Genomic DNA, 18,823 nt, shown 5'->3' with positions numbered 1-18,823 from the left:
TTAATAGGGCTTAATGCGTGTGCTTGTCACTGTAGCATGGCCGGTATTGAGTTGTAGGACATTTGTGGAACTGTACGTGTGTGTGTTCTCTGGAGTCTCACTAGTGGCTGTATGGCTTTGACATTTACCCCAGGTAAAGAACCGGATGCTATTATTTACCCCTGTCCTCCCTCCCTCCCTCCCCCCTCCTTCCTCCTCTCTTTCCCTACTTAACATTCCTGCTGTATCCAAACTTAAAAAGTTGCAGCAGGTATTTGTCACCTCCATCTAAACCAGAGGGATTACTTCTCCTTATCTCATCTCTTTCTTTCCCTTTCGCTAACTATCCGTCTTCATCGACCGTTCTCCGCTCTGCTTCCTCACTTCATTTTTCTACCTCCCAGTGCTGAAGAGTTTGCCTAATGAAGTGGCTGATGGGAGTATATTACAGAGAGACAGAGTGTAGCGGTCGCCTACTCTAAAATCCATTAACCTTACAGTTTCAATCAGTGCGCAGACAAGTCTGAGCTCAGAGTCAAAAAGGAGCGTATTAGCTCAAGAGTTACACTATTGTGCCTCGCACTTATTCTGCTCAATATTTTACCCACATCTTCTGAAAACATGGTCCATGTTTCGCTCTGTGTTCATTGTGCTGTCGACATCCTACGCAAAAGTTTTACTCTCATCAATTGACAGTATTTTCCCGGGTGAAGCAGATGTGGTTAAATGGGGGATGTAGCGCAAACATCCGGGGCTCTGTGCGTATGCTGACTCAGTGCTTCTCCTTACCCGTTCCATGCAACCACACAAACGGTTGTAAAATCAATGGTCTTCAACCTTTCTTGGCAAAAGAACTCTTAAAACAAAACAACCTGTTTTTGAGAACAGGTTGGACATTACGCCCGCTCTACATTTCCGTCCAATAAATGCCATTCGTGTGTACATGAATGCAAAGATCAGGCTGTTACTTTAGTGAGAGAGACATTTTACATTTTCAAAAGTACTGTCTGGAAATGCTACTTTTTAAAGTGAAAGAAAAGCAGAGCCCACACCTTATATCTGGTGAATAAAGGAAAGGAATGCCCCCTTGCTGGATAAATGATGGTTCCCATGTTGAAGCAATGTGTACCTAAAAGATCATCTTTGCGAAATACTGTCTAACACTGTCTGATACCAACAGGATGAGAGTGGTTTACAGAGAAAAATAATTCTCCCTCGTCCTGATAATGCTAATGATATTCACAGGTTAGATCCAATGCAGGTGCCAACAATTAGTGGTAATTTGTGCCAATTTTAATGATCCATTATCTAGCTGCCTTTCCTAACTCTTGGTCATGTGGAATAAGCATGTGTGTGCAGAAAGACGGACAGCGAGAACGGGAGGGACGGTCAAAGAGGAGGAGGAAGATTCCCTCCACAGTGAAAACAGACAGGACTCCCATCTGTACAGAGGCACTTGAACACATTGTCTACTTGACGATAAAACGCCATACTTTCTCACTTAAATACAGTCCTTGGAAATAAAATTGTATATTTTTCAATTTAAATGTGTGTTAATGTTGTGAAGTAAGTGCTCCAACGTGAGGGAGATGACATCTGTTTTTAACGCACATACACTGGCAACAAGCACATACACTAAATGTTCCCTTTGCAGATGTGTTGTGTTAAATCCTATTTTTTATCCCACTACAACCTCTTTGACTCTCTCTTTCTGGCTATTAGAGGTAAATTGCAGTGTTAAAATGTATAAAAGCTTCCATGTAAACCATGACATCCTTTTAGTATCACTGCTAATTTCTCATATTCGTTTTTCCGGTAATTAGCAAGTGATTCATCCTATTTTGTGTGTTTTTTTACAACCCACCTTACTTAAATGGGATGTTTTGTAATTTATTGTTCATGACACATTATGGCAAAATAGCTTTTTACCCAAGAACCCCCCCCGGAGATAATTAGCATCAATATTGCGAGCCCTAAAAGGACACCTGTTTATTTATTCAGATTGTGCAATAATATTTCAGCACATTTATAATTTATAAGTTTTGCAACTTTTGCAACTTTTGGCTGTTGTTATAATGGTTGTGTTTAAATATGCCACACCTGAAAGACAACAGTTTCACACATCAGCTTGAATCAGGATTTAGAATTTTTTTCCCACAAACTTGATTCAGAAAGATATTTTTTGGAAACAATCTTGGTTAATCGTTAACGGAGCAATGCATTCATTTCTGGGGTATCAGGGCTGTCTGTCAGTATTCTAGCTCTTCTGATATACCTGCTATAGGCTTTACTATATATGTGCAAGTACCTGCACATGTGTTGTAATTCGTTTATTTAGTATAGAAAGGTGAACAAAGTGCCTTTTAAATCCCAGAGTGGCAGCACTTTGGTCTTGAAGGGTTACTTTGCCCATTTTCAACCAGCTCTGTCTGTAGCTCTTTTGTGTGCCCTTAACTCTTTAGTTCATCTGCATTGTTGATGGTGATACCCGAAACATAAATGTCTATACTCCGCATATACTCAAGTATTATTTGTTTGGTTGTGTGCAATATGTATGAATTTGCTCAGTAGTGGAAGGCTCTGAATGGCAGCGACGGGGGGTTTGTCTGTCATTTAATCTTCAAACGAACTGATGGCTGTCCATTCGGACCCCTAATGAGATTACACGTGCGCTGCGAGTCCCACCACAGGTCATCATTGCAGAGGCCATTCAAAGGCAATTATTGTTTTAAATATTCCTCTCATCGTCGTCTGAAAGTGACTCTGCATGCCTCACTGAGGGAAGAAGCTCTGAGGCTGACTGAAGAGGTTATTCTTCCTCTCCAGTTGGAGCCTAAATATAATTTCCACTCCTACTGTTTTACTTTCCTCAGGCGTCGGGGGTGTTCTGTTCTCTCTGTGCGATCGGGGAGTGTGTGTGATGTGCATTTGTCAGTGGGGTGATCTGTGTTGGTAGGAGAATAAACACTACACATAAGAGACTATGACTAGAATACATTGTACATGAATACACTTGCATACATTTGATTTTCATTCTTTTGGTTGCAAATATACAAAATCATATCTGAGGGAGGATTCACTGATTGGGTTATACCTTGAAACAATGAACCACCAGTCTTAACCTCTCTCGTCTATAGTAGTTGTTTTATAGTGGGTCAGATATCTTTGTTTCATGTATATACAGTATGCTGTTGATACAGAAAGAAAGCACTCATTTTCAAAGTGTAAAGGATTCTCCTTTCTTGCCTCTCCTGCTTGTGAGTGTATGTGTGTTTATCACTGAGCCTCTGTTTTGGTAGATCAGTGGGAAGTGGTCGTCCGCCGGGATAGCCCTGTTTCTTTGTTCTTCTGCTGACAATAGAGGACTCACAGTCAGTCTAAAGGGAGAAATGATGTCCCAGAGCAGTGTGAGAGAAGAACAAATGCACGCACACACACACACACACACACACACACACACACACACACACAAACACAGACTACTTCTCACATGCTACTCATGTGGGGCATGACCTCAATAACAGCTACTGTTGTATTTGGAAAGCCCTCAACACCATGCGCCAACCACTCTTAAAAGCTGTAATAGTTAGGCCTAAGGTTGAAATGAAAAATTGGTTCAGCCAAGTTGAAAAGAGTTCTCCTGCCTGGACTTCATTCTGCACACAGTGCTGTTGTGCAACTGTGTGAACATCTCCTGAATTAACAGCATTGCAGGATTTGACAATCTTTTATTTTTCTTAATCTGGCAGATTCATACATAAATGTTATAGCTGTTTTATAGATATTTCAGATAAAATTCCTCCTAACCCGATTCTTTCTTCTCTTCTCACATCAGGTAAGGAGGAGCCGACCACCTATACCTGCACTACATGTAAGCAGTCATACGGCAGCGCCTGGTTTTTGCTGCAGCATGCTCAGAACACCCATGGCTTCCGTATCTACCTGGAAAGTGAACACGGTAGCCCTCTCACCCCACGCATGGGTGGACCCTCCTCCTTGGGTGGGGGCGCAGATTGCCCTTCGCACCCTCCACTTCCCGGCCTCCATCTGCCTCCTGATGCAAGCCCCTTCAACCTCCTCCGCATGCCCGGCTCGGTCTCAGGTGGAAGGGACAGCGTTGGAATAGGCTGTGGAATTGGTGCCATGGGGACTGCTGGTGGGGGCCATCCTCAGCGTTTCCCTCCCACGCCACCTCTCTTCAGTCCCCCTCCAAGGAACCACCTGGATCCACACCACCTGAGCCCAGAGGAGCTGGCGCTGGCAGCCCACCACCCGAGTGCCTTTGACAGGGTGCTGCGTCTGAATGCCCCTCTGACCCTGGACCCCACTCCGACAATGGACTTCTCGCGGCGGCTACGAGAGCTGGCGGGAAACAATTCAGGGTCCACTCCCCCACTATCCCCCAGCCGGCCTAGCCACATGCAGCGCTTGCTCCAGCCATTCCAGACAGGAGTAAGAAGCGGAGGTGGAGGAGGTGCAGGGGGCAGCAAACCTCCATATCTTGCCACCCCACCCCCTCTCCCAGGCTCCATGCAGTCACCTGTGGGCTCTCAGACCACTCCTACCACCCCTCTCCCCTCAGTAGGCGCAACACCCTCCTCCACCACCCCGTTGAAATCAAAGTGTTGTGAGTTTTGTGGCAAGGCCTTCAAGTTCCAGAGTAATCTAATAGTGCATCGGCGCAGCCACACAGGAGAGAAGCCGTACAAATGTCACCTATGTGATCATGCTTGTACACAGGCTAGTAAACTGAAACGCCACATGAAGACACATATGCACAAATCGTCCTCGCCAAACACAGGCAAGTCGGAAGATGGTCTCTCAACAGCCTCCTCCCCAGAGCCTGGCACCAGCGAGCACTTGGGCAGTGCAAGCAATGCCCTTAAGTCAGTGGTGGCCAAGCTGAAAAGTGAGAATAACCGCATGCTACGTGAGAATGGGGAGGAGGAGGAGGAGGAAGAGGAAGAGGAGGAAGAAGAAGAGGAAGAGGAAGAAGAGGAGGAGGAGGGGGAGGAGGAAGAAGAGGTAGAGGAGGAAGAAGAGCAGAACAGAGAGAGGGCAGACAGAAGAAAGAACAATAGCTATCACTTTGGTTTGAACCTTGAAGCAGCACGTCAGCATGAAAACAATGGTGGTATAGGAAGCCGACGGGGAGGAGTTGCTGATGAGGGTTCCATTCCACGCTCGCTACCTGAGGTGATGCAAGGGATGGGCCTAGCCGCTAGCATGCATCACTTCAGCGAAGCCCTCAGCGCACACAAACGAAATGCCATGGCCAAGGAAAACCACCTGCACCACCACCTCAACCAAGACCATCACCACAATCGTGAAATGTGTGATGGGGACTCAGTGTTGGAAACAGATCGTGGGGCAGAGGGCTCTGTCTCGACAGTCAATGGACGGGGAGCGTCCCCTAACGAATCTGCCTCTGTCGGCCTCTCTAAAAAACTGCTTCTGGGTAGCCCCACTCCACTCAGTCCTTTCTCTAAACGTATCAAGCTGGAAAAGGAATTTGACCTGCCCACTCCCACAATCCCTAACACAGAGAATGTCTACTCCCAGTGGCTGGCTGGCTATGCCGCCTCACGACAACTCAAGGACCCCTTTCTGAACTTTGGGGACTCCAGACAATCGCCCTTTGCCTCTTCGTCCGAGCATTCTTCAGAGAACGGCAGTCTGCGTTTTTCCACTCCTCCAGGTGAACTAGACGGCGGGATGTCGGGCCGCAGTGGTACAGGCAGTGGGGGCAGCACACCACACCTTGGGGGTCATGGGCGGCCCACCTCCAAGGAAAGCCGCAGGAGTGATACTTGTGAGTATTGTGGCAAGGTGTTCAAGAACTGCAGTAACCTGACAGTACACCGGCGCAGCCACACAGGGGAGAGACCATACAAGTGTGATCTGTGCAATTATGCTTGTGCCCAGAGCTCCAAACTTACTCGCCACATGAAGACTCACGGTCAGGTGGGCAAAGACGTGTTCAAGTGTGAAATTTGTAAGATGCCCTTCAGTGTCTACAGCACCTTGGAGAAACACATGAAAAAATGGCACAGTGACCGTCCTTTGAGTACCGAAATAAAGTCAGAGTAGAAGGCCGAACTATGGGACCTTTCCCCCACAGCTATGTCCGCCATCAGTCCCCTGTTTATGCCCAGCCCCTTGTAGAATTGCCCCAGAATTGCCCCAACCCTAACACTCCACTTTTGCCAGTCTGGTGGAAGCTTAAGACCATGTGCTCTGCACCAGCACACCCCGTTTCCATTACCCATTGAATGCATGATCTGTATAGGGGCAATACTCTTGCATTGAAGCGAAACTTCGAGCCTTTCTCTTGTGCAATAATTTACATGTTGTGTACTATTTTCTTTTTTGAGTTTTCCTTTTCCATTTTTAAGAATTAGTCAGCATGCATAGTATGTTTTTGCTAATCAAAAAAGAAAAAAAGAAAATAACTTGTCCCTGGTTGGTTAGTTGTTGAGTAAATGTGTTGCTGTTTTTCTCTTGTTCTGTTTTTTTCTTTTTAATTCTTCAAAAAGAGAAAAGACAAGAAAGCTACATCCACGCTGCATACATTCTGTAACACGTATCATGTACAGTTTTGTTTTGTAACATGGAAAGTGAACAGTCTGTGACTCGACCCTCCTCATACAACCCTGGAAATGCACTCATCCTGATCTTTATAAAAGACAGCATGTTCACACAGGGTTCAAAAAAAGAAGACAAAAAACATGCATTAGCTTGATGACTAAAGTGAAAGTAAAAACAGCCTTCAAAATTCTTTCAAAAAGACATGGGTGTGCTAAGAATTCAATTTGTACTATCATTTGGTAGAATAAGAAAGAGTGCCTTTGATTTCTCAAGACTGCATTGGCCATAATCTTATCTGGTATAAGTTTGGGCTCACATTAGATGGAGCTGAAAGGGTGAAGCCACCCAGGGAAGGTCCTTGCATCAAGCACCTGCCTGCTCAAATGGACTGTGACAATTCATGATGAAAGATCAGATCATTCTCGCTGATCATCATTTAGCTACCTATTACATGTTCAATAGGCTATCTTTAATATGTGGATTTCATGGCTAGCATGGTGCAAGCAGTATTGTGTATATCTGAATTATTTGTAGTTTTGTTTCCGGAAAGGAGGTACTCTTGAGATAAAGGTAATCTGTAATGTACAATCCTGGACTTGAGGGATACAGCACACGGCTGAGAAGGGTCACGGTTAGACACATGACCCTTCTCAGCCGTGTGCTGTAGATCGATATGTCAGTGTGTGGAACAATGCATAAAGTAATGTATTTTACTAACTTTATTTGAGAGCATTGAAATAACTTCAAGCTAGACAGACAGAAAGCTACACAGAACTGGAATCTACCAACATATTAAGGCGGTCAGAGGCAATCTCTGCCACTTTACATTTTTTTAATCAAAACAGGGTTATTATCCATGAATTACAGAAGAAAAAGAAAGAATTGCAATAATAATATCTCTCCTCCAGGGCTCTTAAAAAGAGTGAATGTGATGATTAGAATCAGTATGCATAGGCTAATGCAGGGCACCTTTGTATTGTTTGCTGTTGCTTTTCAACCCAGAAGAAGAGTTCTTTCCCTCGTCGAGTTTCATTCAAGCTGTTCACAGTACAGCACATGTCACACGGCCTGAGAGCAAGTACTGACATCTCTCCACAGTGATGCAACGTTGGTCACATGGGTTGAGTCTGAGAGTTAGATTTTCACTTATAGGACATGAAGTGCACTGTTTCAATTTTCCCAGTTTACAAGTTTACGCTGAAGGGGAAACACTGTTGAAATGACCAGAGTCCCATTGTTAAAAGCAGAGGTGAGACACATAATCTGTTGCCAGCAACTCCACCCTGATATACCTTGACCTTTGACCTTTGACCATTTGTCAATTTTTTACCCCTAGAACCCCCGTGCTTAGCATGGGCTGAATATTCACCCTGTTGGCAAGGTCTGTAAAAAACAAGGTTTAATGCGAGTTACATCAGTAAGCAATGCTCCCACATGGTCACAGGATGAAGCACTCGTCTGCCACAGAAGAACTCAACCTTTCTTAGGGAGCTCTATCGTAACTTTGTTGTCATCTACACCTAAAAGTCTATAGACCTTGCTGGCTAGACAACAGACACTCAAACCGTGTTGCTCACCCTGAGATACTCTGTTTTTGTATTAATCTTCCTTTAATTCTAGATATGAAAATAAACGCTTTTTGCAAATAACACGTCACTATCTTTCAGGGGGAAACTGTATTTAAGTTTTGTTGTCGTTTCTCTTTTCCTCAGCGTCTTGGTGGTGTTCCGGACTCAGATCACAGTATATATGAAATGATAAAAAAAGACGAAAAAACAAACAAACAAAAAAATCTGTGATGGTTTTGTATTTGATTTTGCCGCGGCTCTTCACAGCTCTTCAGGTTGAAATACAATTTGCATTGGGGAAAGGATTAAGATTATATATGAATATATAATAAAGAACTAAAATATAGGAAAATGCACACTCATGTCGGTTCCTATGCTTAAACACATTTACGGTCTACTTTTTCTGTATTTCTAGAATTGTATTTGAATTCAATGTTCACTTAGAGTAGGCACTATAGTATTTATATTGAGGCTCGTATTTTTAACTGTTGCTTGTTCTCTCTGAAGGTATTTACCATACCTTTTTTTGGTAGTGGAAAAAAAATGCCAAGCTGCCACGGTATATTTTTTTAATTTGGCAGGATAATATAGTGCAAATTATTTGTATGTTTAAAGAAATAAATGGAAAAACCCCACAAAAAAAGCAGCTAAAGTACGTGGCACTGGGAGGCACCACGGGCCATCAGATGGCCATCGCGTCCTGTCCACAGAGGTGGTTGTACATATCTTCTTTGTTATTTTGGTTCGGACCTCCTTCCCCCCGCTGCCATTCTTGTATGCAGTAATGCAAGCTGATGTCGGCCTGTTCTGTTGTGTGCTTCTGTCTCTCTCACCCCCCCCCCCCCCCCCCCCCCCTCACCTGACTACATTCCAACATCAAGAAGAGAGAAAAAAAAAAACCTTCATATGCAGTACATGGATTATGAAAACAAGCGTCAAAAATAAATACATTTAAAAAATAATAAAATGTTTTGCAGTTTTTTTTCATTGCCAAATACTAAATGGTGCTTTATATTTAGACTGGGTATACTTTATTAAAATGACCCGGGGGACGTGGAGAAGCCTGCTTGAGTTGAGACTTTTTTGTAAAAGGCAATGCAGAATATTTTGTTATCAGCCTTTTCTATTCCTGTTCTGAGAGCTGTTTGTTGTAACTTGAACTTGAACTTTATCTTTTATGGGAGTTACTATTTATTATTACCTTATGCTCTGTTCAGAACAGAGACTTGGAATGGATCTTTAGTTGTGGCTTCCTTTCATTCATTTTTGGTTATAATATAATTTTTGATTTATTGTTCTTTTGTAATGGTGGCCCGTGGTCATTGGACAAAGCTGGCTCTTCGGTTTCTGTTCTACTTTTAGAGTCTCTGTTCAGTTGTATTGGGAAAACCACTGTCTGTGTTTTCTGGCAGATGTCTGCATTATCCTGTTCACACCCCCATTCTGTCCCTTTATCCAAAAACAATTAATAAAAAAAGTGAAAGTATAATGGCACTTGTCGCTTATCTCCACTGTGTGTGTGTGAGTGTTGCTACTCCCCCCCCCCCCCCCCCCCTAGAGCTCATTGGTATTTTTTACCTGCAACTGCACTCACCGTCTTAGAATTATTATTACTTTTGTTGTTCTGACATGCTTCCATGGTAAATATGTATTTATTATAAATCACTTCAAATGGAAGAGTCTTCATAAGTCCTGCCCCCCTACATCTATATAATGAAGTACGTGTGTACATCTCTACTTTTCATTGGATTTGGGCCTGCAGGACCCTGGGCCTGTGCCGGGTAGATCTGTTTGATCATCTTTTCTTGCAAGGACTCTCAAAATTAAAAGCAATAGCACACACCACAAAACATAAGCTATCATTGTTTTAGCATCAACAATATCTTCAAAAATAGAAAACACAGAAAAATGTGCGTGACTGAGCATAGACACCCTATCTGCAAGGTCTTTGATCCGCCTTCACAGGGCATGCATGTGCATTCCCATGCATGTGCAAGAAAGAGTGACGCACAACTTGAGATGACCTGTTATCTGCTCGTAAAGTACTCACTGCTTGTTGCTGCCATTTTTGCAAGCGGCAGTCAAGTCAAGTCATTTTGAAGGCATTTCTGTTCTCAGTTCAAAGGGAATACCTGGAATAAAAGAACACACTTCAAATATAACAAACAAAGCTTTTGTCTCTTGTCTCTTAGATATGATGTGAATTCTCCCTCAGGGGGCAGTTTTACTCTGTGACACAGTGCAAAGAGACAAGATGGGAAGTGGAGATGAACATTCAGACGGTAGGGTAAAGGCCTTTACACACCAAGTCCGTAAAATTCGTATGTGTATTTAAAAGAAATCCTTCATAAGACAAAAAATCGTTACACACAAAAAACATGCACATTGACTCCAATGCAATTTATTATTCTATGCATTGCAAACATTCCCAATAGAAGACACAACTGAATTCATTACATTGGTGCAATGGATAGAGCTCGTCCAAAACAGGGCTAATGATTGAAGGACATTAACAGGAAGCTATAGTTCAGCTGCCTGGAGCACAATCACTGCCGTCTGATCTCTCAAGCTGTTCTGCAATCAAATGCGACAATCTATCTTTAAATTCTGCATCTCTGTATTCTTTACTTTGTTTGTTTGCATGATGACGTTTTTATTTACTGTGGCTCTGCGTAGTCAAACAACTCTGACGGATGCAACAAAACGCAGACAAATGAACGTGTTCTGGAAACCAATGACAGACGGACAAAAGTTCCGGCTCTGCTGAGGAGCCCGTGACGAAGGACGTGAACCCCCAACTGCTGCAGGAAGAGAGCAATGGAAGGCTTAGTGGGCAGGGCCCATGTGTGACTGTGTTGCATCAACACCCATCAGCAGTGCCCCTTGGCATCGGAGGTCGACGCACTAGGTACCCCTCTAGCAAGGTGACACAGTGTCAATATTCGCTCATTACATTGGTGGCGTCTTTTCAAAATAAACTTCCACCTTCACAGGAAGTTAGGTTTAGGCAACAAAACACGCGTAGTCAGGTTCATGAAAAGAGCGCTGTTGATGTGAATTTTACTTTCTAGCGACTCAAATCACTACTGAGTGACGAACGACTCACGTCACTAGCAAGTGACAAACGAGTCATATGATTCAGACTCACACGACTAACAACTGGTGAAAAGATGTTTACCTTTAGTTCCTTACCAGACACCAACATCAGTCTCCTGGACAAAGGTTCTCTGTCTGTTTGACCCATCCACCACCACCAATCCCACCCGCCCTGAGCAGACTCTCGTGGACATTACTCTATGTCACATGCTCTTACCTGGGAGGGTTTGTGTTGGAGTTAGTTAAATGCCAGGTACATCGCATACAGCTGCTAAAGGGGACCTCCATGCACTGATGTACGATGCTGAGGGGCGCTGACCAACCGTCAAAGCAGGATGTTGTTGAAAAAGAATGCAGATCTCAACAAAAGCAACAAAAGGTTACAAAGAACACAAATAACTCAACTTTAAAGTATTTTAAGCAACTTGGTTTGCCAGGCTACCTAGATGATGCCATCAACTTAGAGGAGAGGTTTAGGTGTGTTGGACAATGACGGACTGTGAGGCTCACCTCAGGACACACAAGTGGCAGCAGTTTCCTCTTTAGTCCCTGTTAAACAATGAAACTGGCCACCAGCAGCACCGCCTGGTTCACTTCCTCTCTCTCTCTCTCTCACTGCCTCTTACCCCTCTCTATCTTTCTCTGATAAATGAATTGTGTTATAAACCCGTGAAGTATTCAGATCTTTCCTGCTTTACTTGGGCTCTACTGTGCTGGTTTATGTGAAAAGCATAATGCATTTGTCATCGTTGTAAAAGCTATACAACCATGACCTGCAGTCCCCCCGTAAACGTCCGTGGATTTGTCTTTGGCTGCACAACAAAAGACTCTCCAAAGAGAAAGCATGTTTTCACACTGCTTCTGTCACCATATGGCCTTGAACAGTGTTTCAACGGAGTCTAGATAAAGGAAAGGAATGCATGTGTGTGTGAGCATGTGTGTTTTGTCTGTCTTTCATCCTACCGAGTGTGCTTTGTTACCTGTGTACATACTGTGCTATGCCACAGACGTGCATGTCTGTCTTGGCCAGCCTCTGTCTGCCAGAAGAAACTACTTCTATACATATTGAGCTGTTTTATATGCGCTGACCACTGCGGTCTATAGGAACTGGCTGCAAAGTAAATGGCTCTTACTGTAATGGACAATCGTTGAACATTACTTTGCACATATAATGACCACAAGGCCAGTCCAGCCTGGAGAAGGAAAAAAATGCAATTAAAGCCCGTAAAGGAATAATGCATGTACATTGACCGCCTTTGACCACAACACACTTAACCCCCCCTGTGTAGGAGTTAAGACACAGATTGAAGAACCGCAGAATGAAACTGCAACATTGGAGGTGAAGATGAGGTTTATCTCTGACCTGTTATCCATGGTGGCGAGGCCATTTGATCAACTTGAATGAGCTCGATACGATTGGTCGAAACATGAAAGACACACAACATAACTGTGGAACTTGAGCAGCGTTCCTTCAGGGATACTTCTGGTTTATATGGTTCAGATTATTTTCATTTTTATCATTTTTGTTGGAAATAACAGAAAAGTTGAGCCAGGTTTATCTGTTCTTGTTGGACAACTCCACGTGTTATCTCCAGATCCCTCTGTGTTGGTTTGAAACATCTCACTACTGTGTTTCTTGCCCCATCTGATTTTGCTGCATTCCCCATGTTACGAATGAACTTAAAGTTATCATGAAGTTATCATGAAGAATGATAGAAAACAAAACAAAAACATAAGCAGCTCTTAAGAGAGTCACCGACCAGATATATGAAGTAAACCTGTGTTGAGAGAGTTTTGATTTGTTTTGATCTGTGGCTGAAAAACGATATAACAGACAGCGCAGTAAAGAACACACTGTGCAGAAATGTGACAGAGAAGTGACACATTTCAATGTTGTTTGTCATAAATGGGCAAATCTAATGTGCACTTTCGTCAAACATTTATATGATCCTTCGTACAGCTGGATGTCGCTTTTATGTTCTAAACTTTGCGTTTTACTGACAACAAAACCAGGCCACAGGTGTGAAGGACATCTTTAAGGCATCGTTGAAGTTGGGTTTTAGAAGGGACTCCTCCAGAGCCCCTGTATGCAAGCCACCATACAGGGGCTCTGGAGGAGCAGCTTATGGCACACCCCCAGTTTAGGGAAACAGAAGTCACAAAATAACACAAAGAAACTATCTGATTCAGGCAGTGGTAGACCAGCAACTGCCATGTTCTGTGAGGTAAAATAGGGTAAAATTGGTCTTGTGGCTTTGAAGAGAACATACAGTAGATGGACACCTTCAGTTCAGGGCCGTCTGATGGTAAAGCAGAAACAAATATTGCATACTCTTAATTTGATTTTTGGTGTCCAACAATGTGTTTTGTTGCTGGTTCTCCTGTCTGTCCATACAGTAGTAACACACTGACTATGGATGAGTAGCTCATACAACCCAACTTCAAGAAACATCTATCTGAGCTTACATCATGGACCTCTGTCACAAGCTGTGTTTTTAAAAAGGGATTTCACCAAGTCAAGCTTCTAATGTGAGCTTTGTTTTCATGAGTATTGATTTTACAGGATTGTTTTATGTTTCATAAGCTTGAAAACTGTTTAAATTACTATTAACTATTCATTTCAAGAAATGAATAGTTGCAGTGTGTTTTCAGTGGGTGCTTGTTACAGTTGGAGGTTGTTAAAGACATGTCAGGAGGTAGACGGTCAGAGTTCACCTGTTTATTGCTCCATTCTCTATCTGACCTCTATCTGACCTTGCTGTTTCTATGTCACGATGTGGCCACACAGACTGTTGAGACTAAAGAATACGCTATCAAACAGATCTGTGTTAAGTAGTTATTAAATCTTGTGTTGATCCTTAAAATAATGTTCCTTTCCTGTCTTGCTGCCATAGCTCAGACACCTGAGGCATCTTTGGAACAGTGGAAATGATTTTGGAAAATTGAATTGTGTCACTTTTCAGAGTTTTTTACCTAATTCCAAACCACGCTATCAGTATTAAGAAGAACCCCCACCCCGCACACACACACACATGCACACAGCTAAGCTGAGGCACAAGAGGTCAAAGTCTATTGATAGACCATCAGTGCTGGAATGCAAGGTGTAGAAACGGCAAATCAAACAGAGCCGTGGCAGGTGTGCTTATTTGTGTCCATGTGTTCTTTTTTCTCTTGCCAACTTTGCTATTTTCATGTTGTGAAATAAAATATGTTGAGGGTTTTGTAAGAGTGAGTGTCAAGGGTTGAGGAAGCGGGGGGGCTGTGCGGGGTCATAAGGTCGGGGAGCAGGCTCAGAGGAAGAAAATAAAGCACCCCCCCTCCCTTTTCTTTTCTTTTCACCCTGAACTGAGTCTGAAGTTCAGATTCATTGTCAAAGTGAATGTGAATGAATGAAAGGATGAATGGAGGTGGGGGGAGGGTCAGGGAGGGAGCAGGGCAACATGTGTAAAATGTGAATGCTCCGTGTGTGTGTGGTTGTTAATCGATCAGCATCTCTCGCAGTGTGATTTCAATTCTTCGCTCTTAGAATGTCATATCCACAGGACAGTCTGCCAGCTCTCTGTGATGTAGAGTTGTGTCATTTTGAAGCTAATGTGCTTCAAGATGCTACACAGGTTTCACATGCAGTGTTAAAGCTCATATTGTGCAATGTAATCTTCATACAGACGTAGAAAAATGATATTCATTCCAGCATGTCACTAACTCTACAGTTGTCTCATACGTGATGGTTTGTGATGTCTTGAGGCTTCAAAGCCGTTGTTCTTCTGGTCACTCTGCCAGCTTTCATTGCTGTGCACCACGGGAACACAATGACGCCATTATAACCCTCTTTATGTTTTACACTGTGGCTGAATGATGACATCTAATTTATCCATTATATAAGAATATGTTGAGTGTTATATCACTGCATTCTAACCTGCCTGACCTCATGGCGCAGCGACGGTTGTTAGGGCTCAGATCCTCAAAGGTCACGAAGGGCATCTCTCTGATCTCCTGATCCCAGGAAGAGGCCTCTCAGCCTGGCCAGGCCAACGGAAAATCCCTGGGGCCTGAGCTGGATAAAAGGATGTCCAGGGAAGACATGGATTATCAGCGTGCATGTGTGTGTGTGTGTGTGTGTGTGTGTGTGTTTGTTTGAGTGACGACATGCCCTCAAGTCTCATGCCTGTTTTGTGTAATCAAGTTCAGGACACACACTGTCCAACACACATGCGCACACTGGGGTTATGAAGGTTAATTGCAGCTACACAGATGAGGGGGTTAGGTCACCCGTTGCCGTGTGTGTAAGAGAGAGAGAGAGAGAGAGACTTCATAAAGTTCAAGATGTATTACACACATGTGGAAAAGGGGAAATTGTGTGTGAGGTTGTTATGTCTGTAACTAATGTGTAGATGTTCCCGTGACCCTCCTGCATGTCTACAAGCCTGTTACGACATACAGACATACACACATACACACATACACACACACTACGCTTCCATCCTCTCTTTTAATGCCTTTCCTCCTGTGAGATCATATGTATGTGTGTGTGGGTGTGTGTGTGTGTGTGTGTGTGTGAAAGGTCAAAGGTCAACCTGCAGGTTCGAGGCTTGGGTTTCACATGACTGAACACCTTTGTTGCTCGCCGCAGGGGGAAGACTACATTTGTGTGGTGTGTGTGTGTGTGGTGTGTGTGTGTGTGTGTGTGGTGTGTGTGTGTGTGGTGTGTGTGTGTGTGTGTGTGGTGTGTGTGTGTGGTGTGTGTGTGTGTGGTGTGTGTGTGTGTGTGTGTGGTGTGTGTGTGTGTGGTGTGTGTGTGTGTGTGTGTGGTGTGTGTGTGTGTGTGTGTGTGTAAATGATAAAGTAGGGGTGTATTTGGTATGTTGTGTCTAGTTTAGAGTCGCGGCCAACACAGACAACACTACAGCCCCACCCCCCTCATTTAGGGTCCATGTTTTGATGTCTGCTGAACGGCGTGTGATCCTACAGGAATGTGTGAATGCAGCATAGTTACATATATATAGTCAGACCTGGAGTGAAGCCAGCCTCATCTTGCCTTCAGGAGCTGATGCGTCACCTAAAATAATTTAATTTCTGTTCCATAATTGTACAAATGTTGTTTGAAAGTACTTTTCAATTTGAATTTAAATTAAATTTGGAGACGACAACGGCCAAACTTAAAAAACAATTGCTCCGTAAGAGCCATTTAAGTTTAAAATATGGTCACAAGCTGCAGAATGTCCCCTCTACTAGTGGGTCCATACAACCTACATTTACAGGTGTTTGTCTCTGCTCTGGCTTTACGGCCTGTGTACATTTCGATGTCTTGGTTGTTGCATTAAATCCAATGTGAAAGAAACAAGTAATCAACCTTCCATCAGGATTCATCCTCCCTGCCGCAAGGACACCACTTTACCTGGAGGAGAGTGGACAAGAGCTGCGGCACCTTCAGTGAGCAGCTCGTATTCAGTCAGCACAAACCTGGGTATCTAACCTGTGCATCAACAGAAACAGGAGGTTTGCTGATCCGGCAGGGAGCTGGAGCGGTCCCCTGATATCACACTCCTGGCACTCCCGGCGGTGTGTGCTGGCTGAATTTTAATCCATTAAACAAACTACTAAAAAACGTACACGGACCCTTTACTTTAAATGTGACAAGCCTCCGGAGGCAGCTCTACCTCGCCCTCTCGTGTTGGACTGAGGGCAGAATGGACACTACATTTACTCACTATCGCCTCTCGAGGTACAAGTGATATTGCAAGACAGGACGGGCCGGGGCTAGCTGGTTAGCATGCTCCTTTCAGTAGATATCTCTGCAATACACATAGATGTTTGACTTTCTGTTGATGTCGGTTCTTTTTTAAAATGTTTTGAACCAAAACAACCATATCTTACATATTGCTCCTTTTTAAATTATCATCATCAACAACAATTAATAACATTAACCATCAAGTTTATCGACATTGTTGGTACTTTATGTTGCATTAAAGGCCCAGTTACACCAAAGTTATTAGGGCGGTTAATAGTGCGGCAGTGGCACAGAGGTAGAGCGGGTCATCTGGGCAAGACGCTTACCGAGGCTCATCGAGCCTGTGCCATCGGTGTATGAACGGGTTTGGTTTAGTCCTGATGTGGTGGGCCGTCAGGGCCAGCTAAGCCTTCTCTGCTGCCCTAAACAGAATCAAAGTTATAGTTATTTTATAACTTAAATAATTTTTCACAAATACACTACATGTATTATAATCATTTTCCCCATTATCTTATTTTCTCATTCCACAGCTACTGTCTTCCTCTGTTGCTCTGCTTCCAGCACAGCTTGTTTTAAGGAGAGCTTTTATCCAATCAGATTCAGCCCCTATGTCTCTATGTAAGGAGAGAGGCTCGATGCCCGCTAGAGAGCCTTTGCAGTTTAAGTGAATGGGGACGATATTGTTGATTGTCATAGTCTTCAACCAATCAGATCTTTAGTTTGACATGTTGGGCGTGTTCTTTGACGTGCCAGTAGCACCGAGGTAGCCTTCTAAGTACGTCTGCATTAACGTGCGCTGTGATTGGTCAGTGGGCCAGCGCGTGACCAATGTGAAATTTAAGGAAGCTGGCAGAAGTTAGTTGGAGGAGTAAGAGTTCAAATTGAAAGATATGGAAGAAATTATAACATTTTTAGGGTTTTGCTTGGTGTAGTTTATTTCTTTTTATGAACGGTGTTCCTGGCTGACAGCGTCGCACATTTTATGGCTGAATGTGTTTCATTGTAACTGAGCCGGCAGGCGTGCCGGCGGAAGTCGGATCCCGGGCCCGCTGTGAACCGGCCGCCGCAGACCGGCGAAATACAACTGGGGAGGCTCGACTGTCACTGGCGTCCATGAATCGAGAAGGACTTCTTACTGGAACTGAAATGATGTACTGTACAACCGTGGGATTAAGTTATAACAACAAAGAAAGGAGGATGGACTTTGTCTTTAAGTGAACAGCATTCGGTAAGTGACAAACTGCGTTTGTTTTTTTACATCTGCAGTAACGTTACTACTGTTCATTTGTCTATCGTGTTGTTTTCATGAATAATATTTGAATGGCTCGTGCTCTTGTGTGGTGGAATGTGTGGATCTGCTGCAGGTTTGCTGGATTGATGTGTCATGCTTTGTTGTCATATGAATATATGTGACTGTTTCTTATGACTTTCTTGTTATTGTGTTAATTACGTAGATTTGACTATGCATTGTCCGTTAATGACGCAGCGTCCCGTCATGCACGGATTCATGTATCTGCACCGTAGCTGTTCACCTGTAGCAGGACAGCACAGAAGGCCCAGGTATAAAATGCACGGCCCCCCACTGGGTTTGTATGATATCTAACAATAGTTACTCCTCATTTTTAACGAAAATTGATTTCCTCCAACAAAAGTCAGCAAAACTTGTCATATGGTCTTTTCATAAAAGTATCACAGTAACCTGACAAATAACTTGATGTTGACTTCTCGATCCACATGGGAACAGAGAAACTGGCTCAAACATTGCCTTTTGTTGGACCCGTCCACCCTGTTTGGGGTTTTGCTGTCTTTATGCTTTCTCGTTCATGAAGATGTGGATAACATGCAAAATTATTTTCTGTGATAT

The 18,823-nt window shown here is 43.5% G+C and overlaps 1 protein-coding gene across 2 annotated transcripts in view; it reads left to right on the top strand.

Moving 5' to 3' along the window:
- The window catches only part of bcl11aa (BCL11 transcription factor A a), a 54,110-nt gene extending 46,923 nt beyond the window's left edge, over positions 1-7,187 (top strand). For both annotated transcript variants that reach the window (XM_076077527.1, XM_076077526.1), the window contains exon 3: positions 3,815-7,187. In XM_076077527.1, coding sequence (XP_075933642.1) covers positions 3,815-6,069 — 2,255 coding nt within the window. In that variant the 3' untranslated portion in view covers positions 6,070-7,187. The remainder of the gene's footprint in view (positions 1-3,814) is intronic.
- The last annotated feature ends 11,636 nt before the right edge of the window (positions 7,188-18,823 follow it).

The sequence above is a fragment of the Anarhichas minor genome, unplaced genomic scaffold (genome assembly GCF_050575085.1).
Source record: "Anarhichas minor isolate MPS153535 unplaced genomic scaffold, ASM5057508v1 ptg000060l, whole genome shotgun sequence".
In the NCBI taxonomy this organism is placed as follows: Eukaryota; Metazoa; Chordata; class Actinopteri; order Perciformes; family Anarhichadidae; genus Anarhichas; species Anarhichas minor.
Note: the sequence above shows the minus strand (reverse complement) of the source record. Positions and strands in the feature narration are given on the sequence as shown.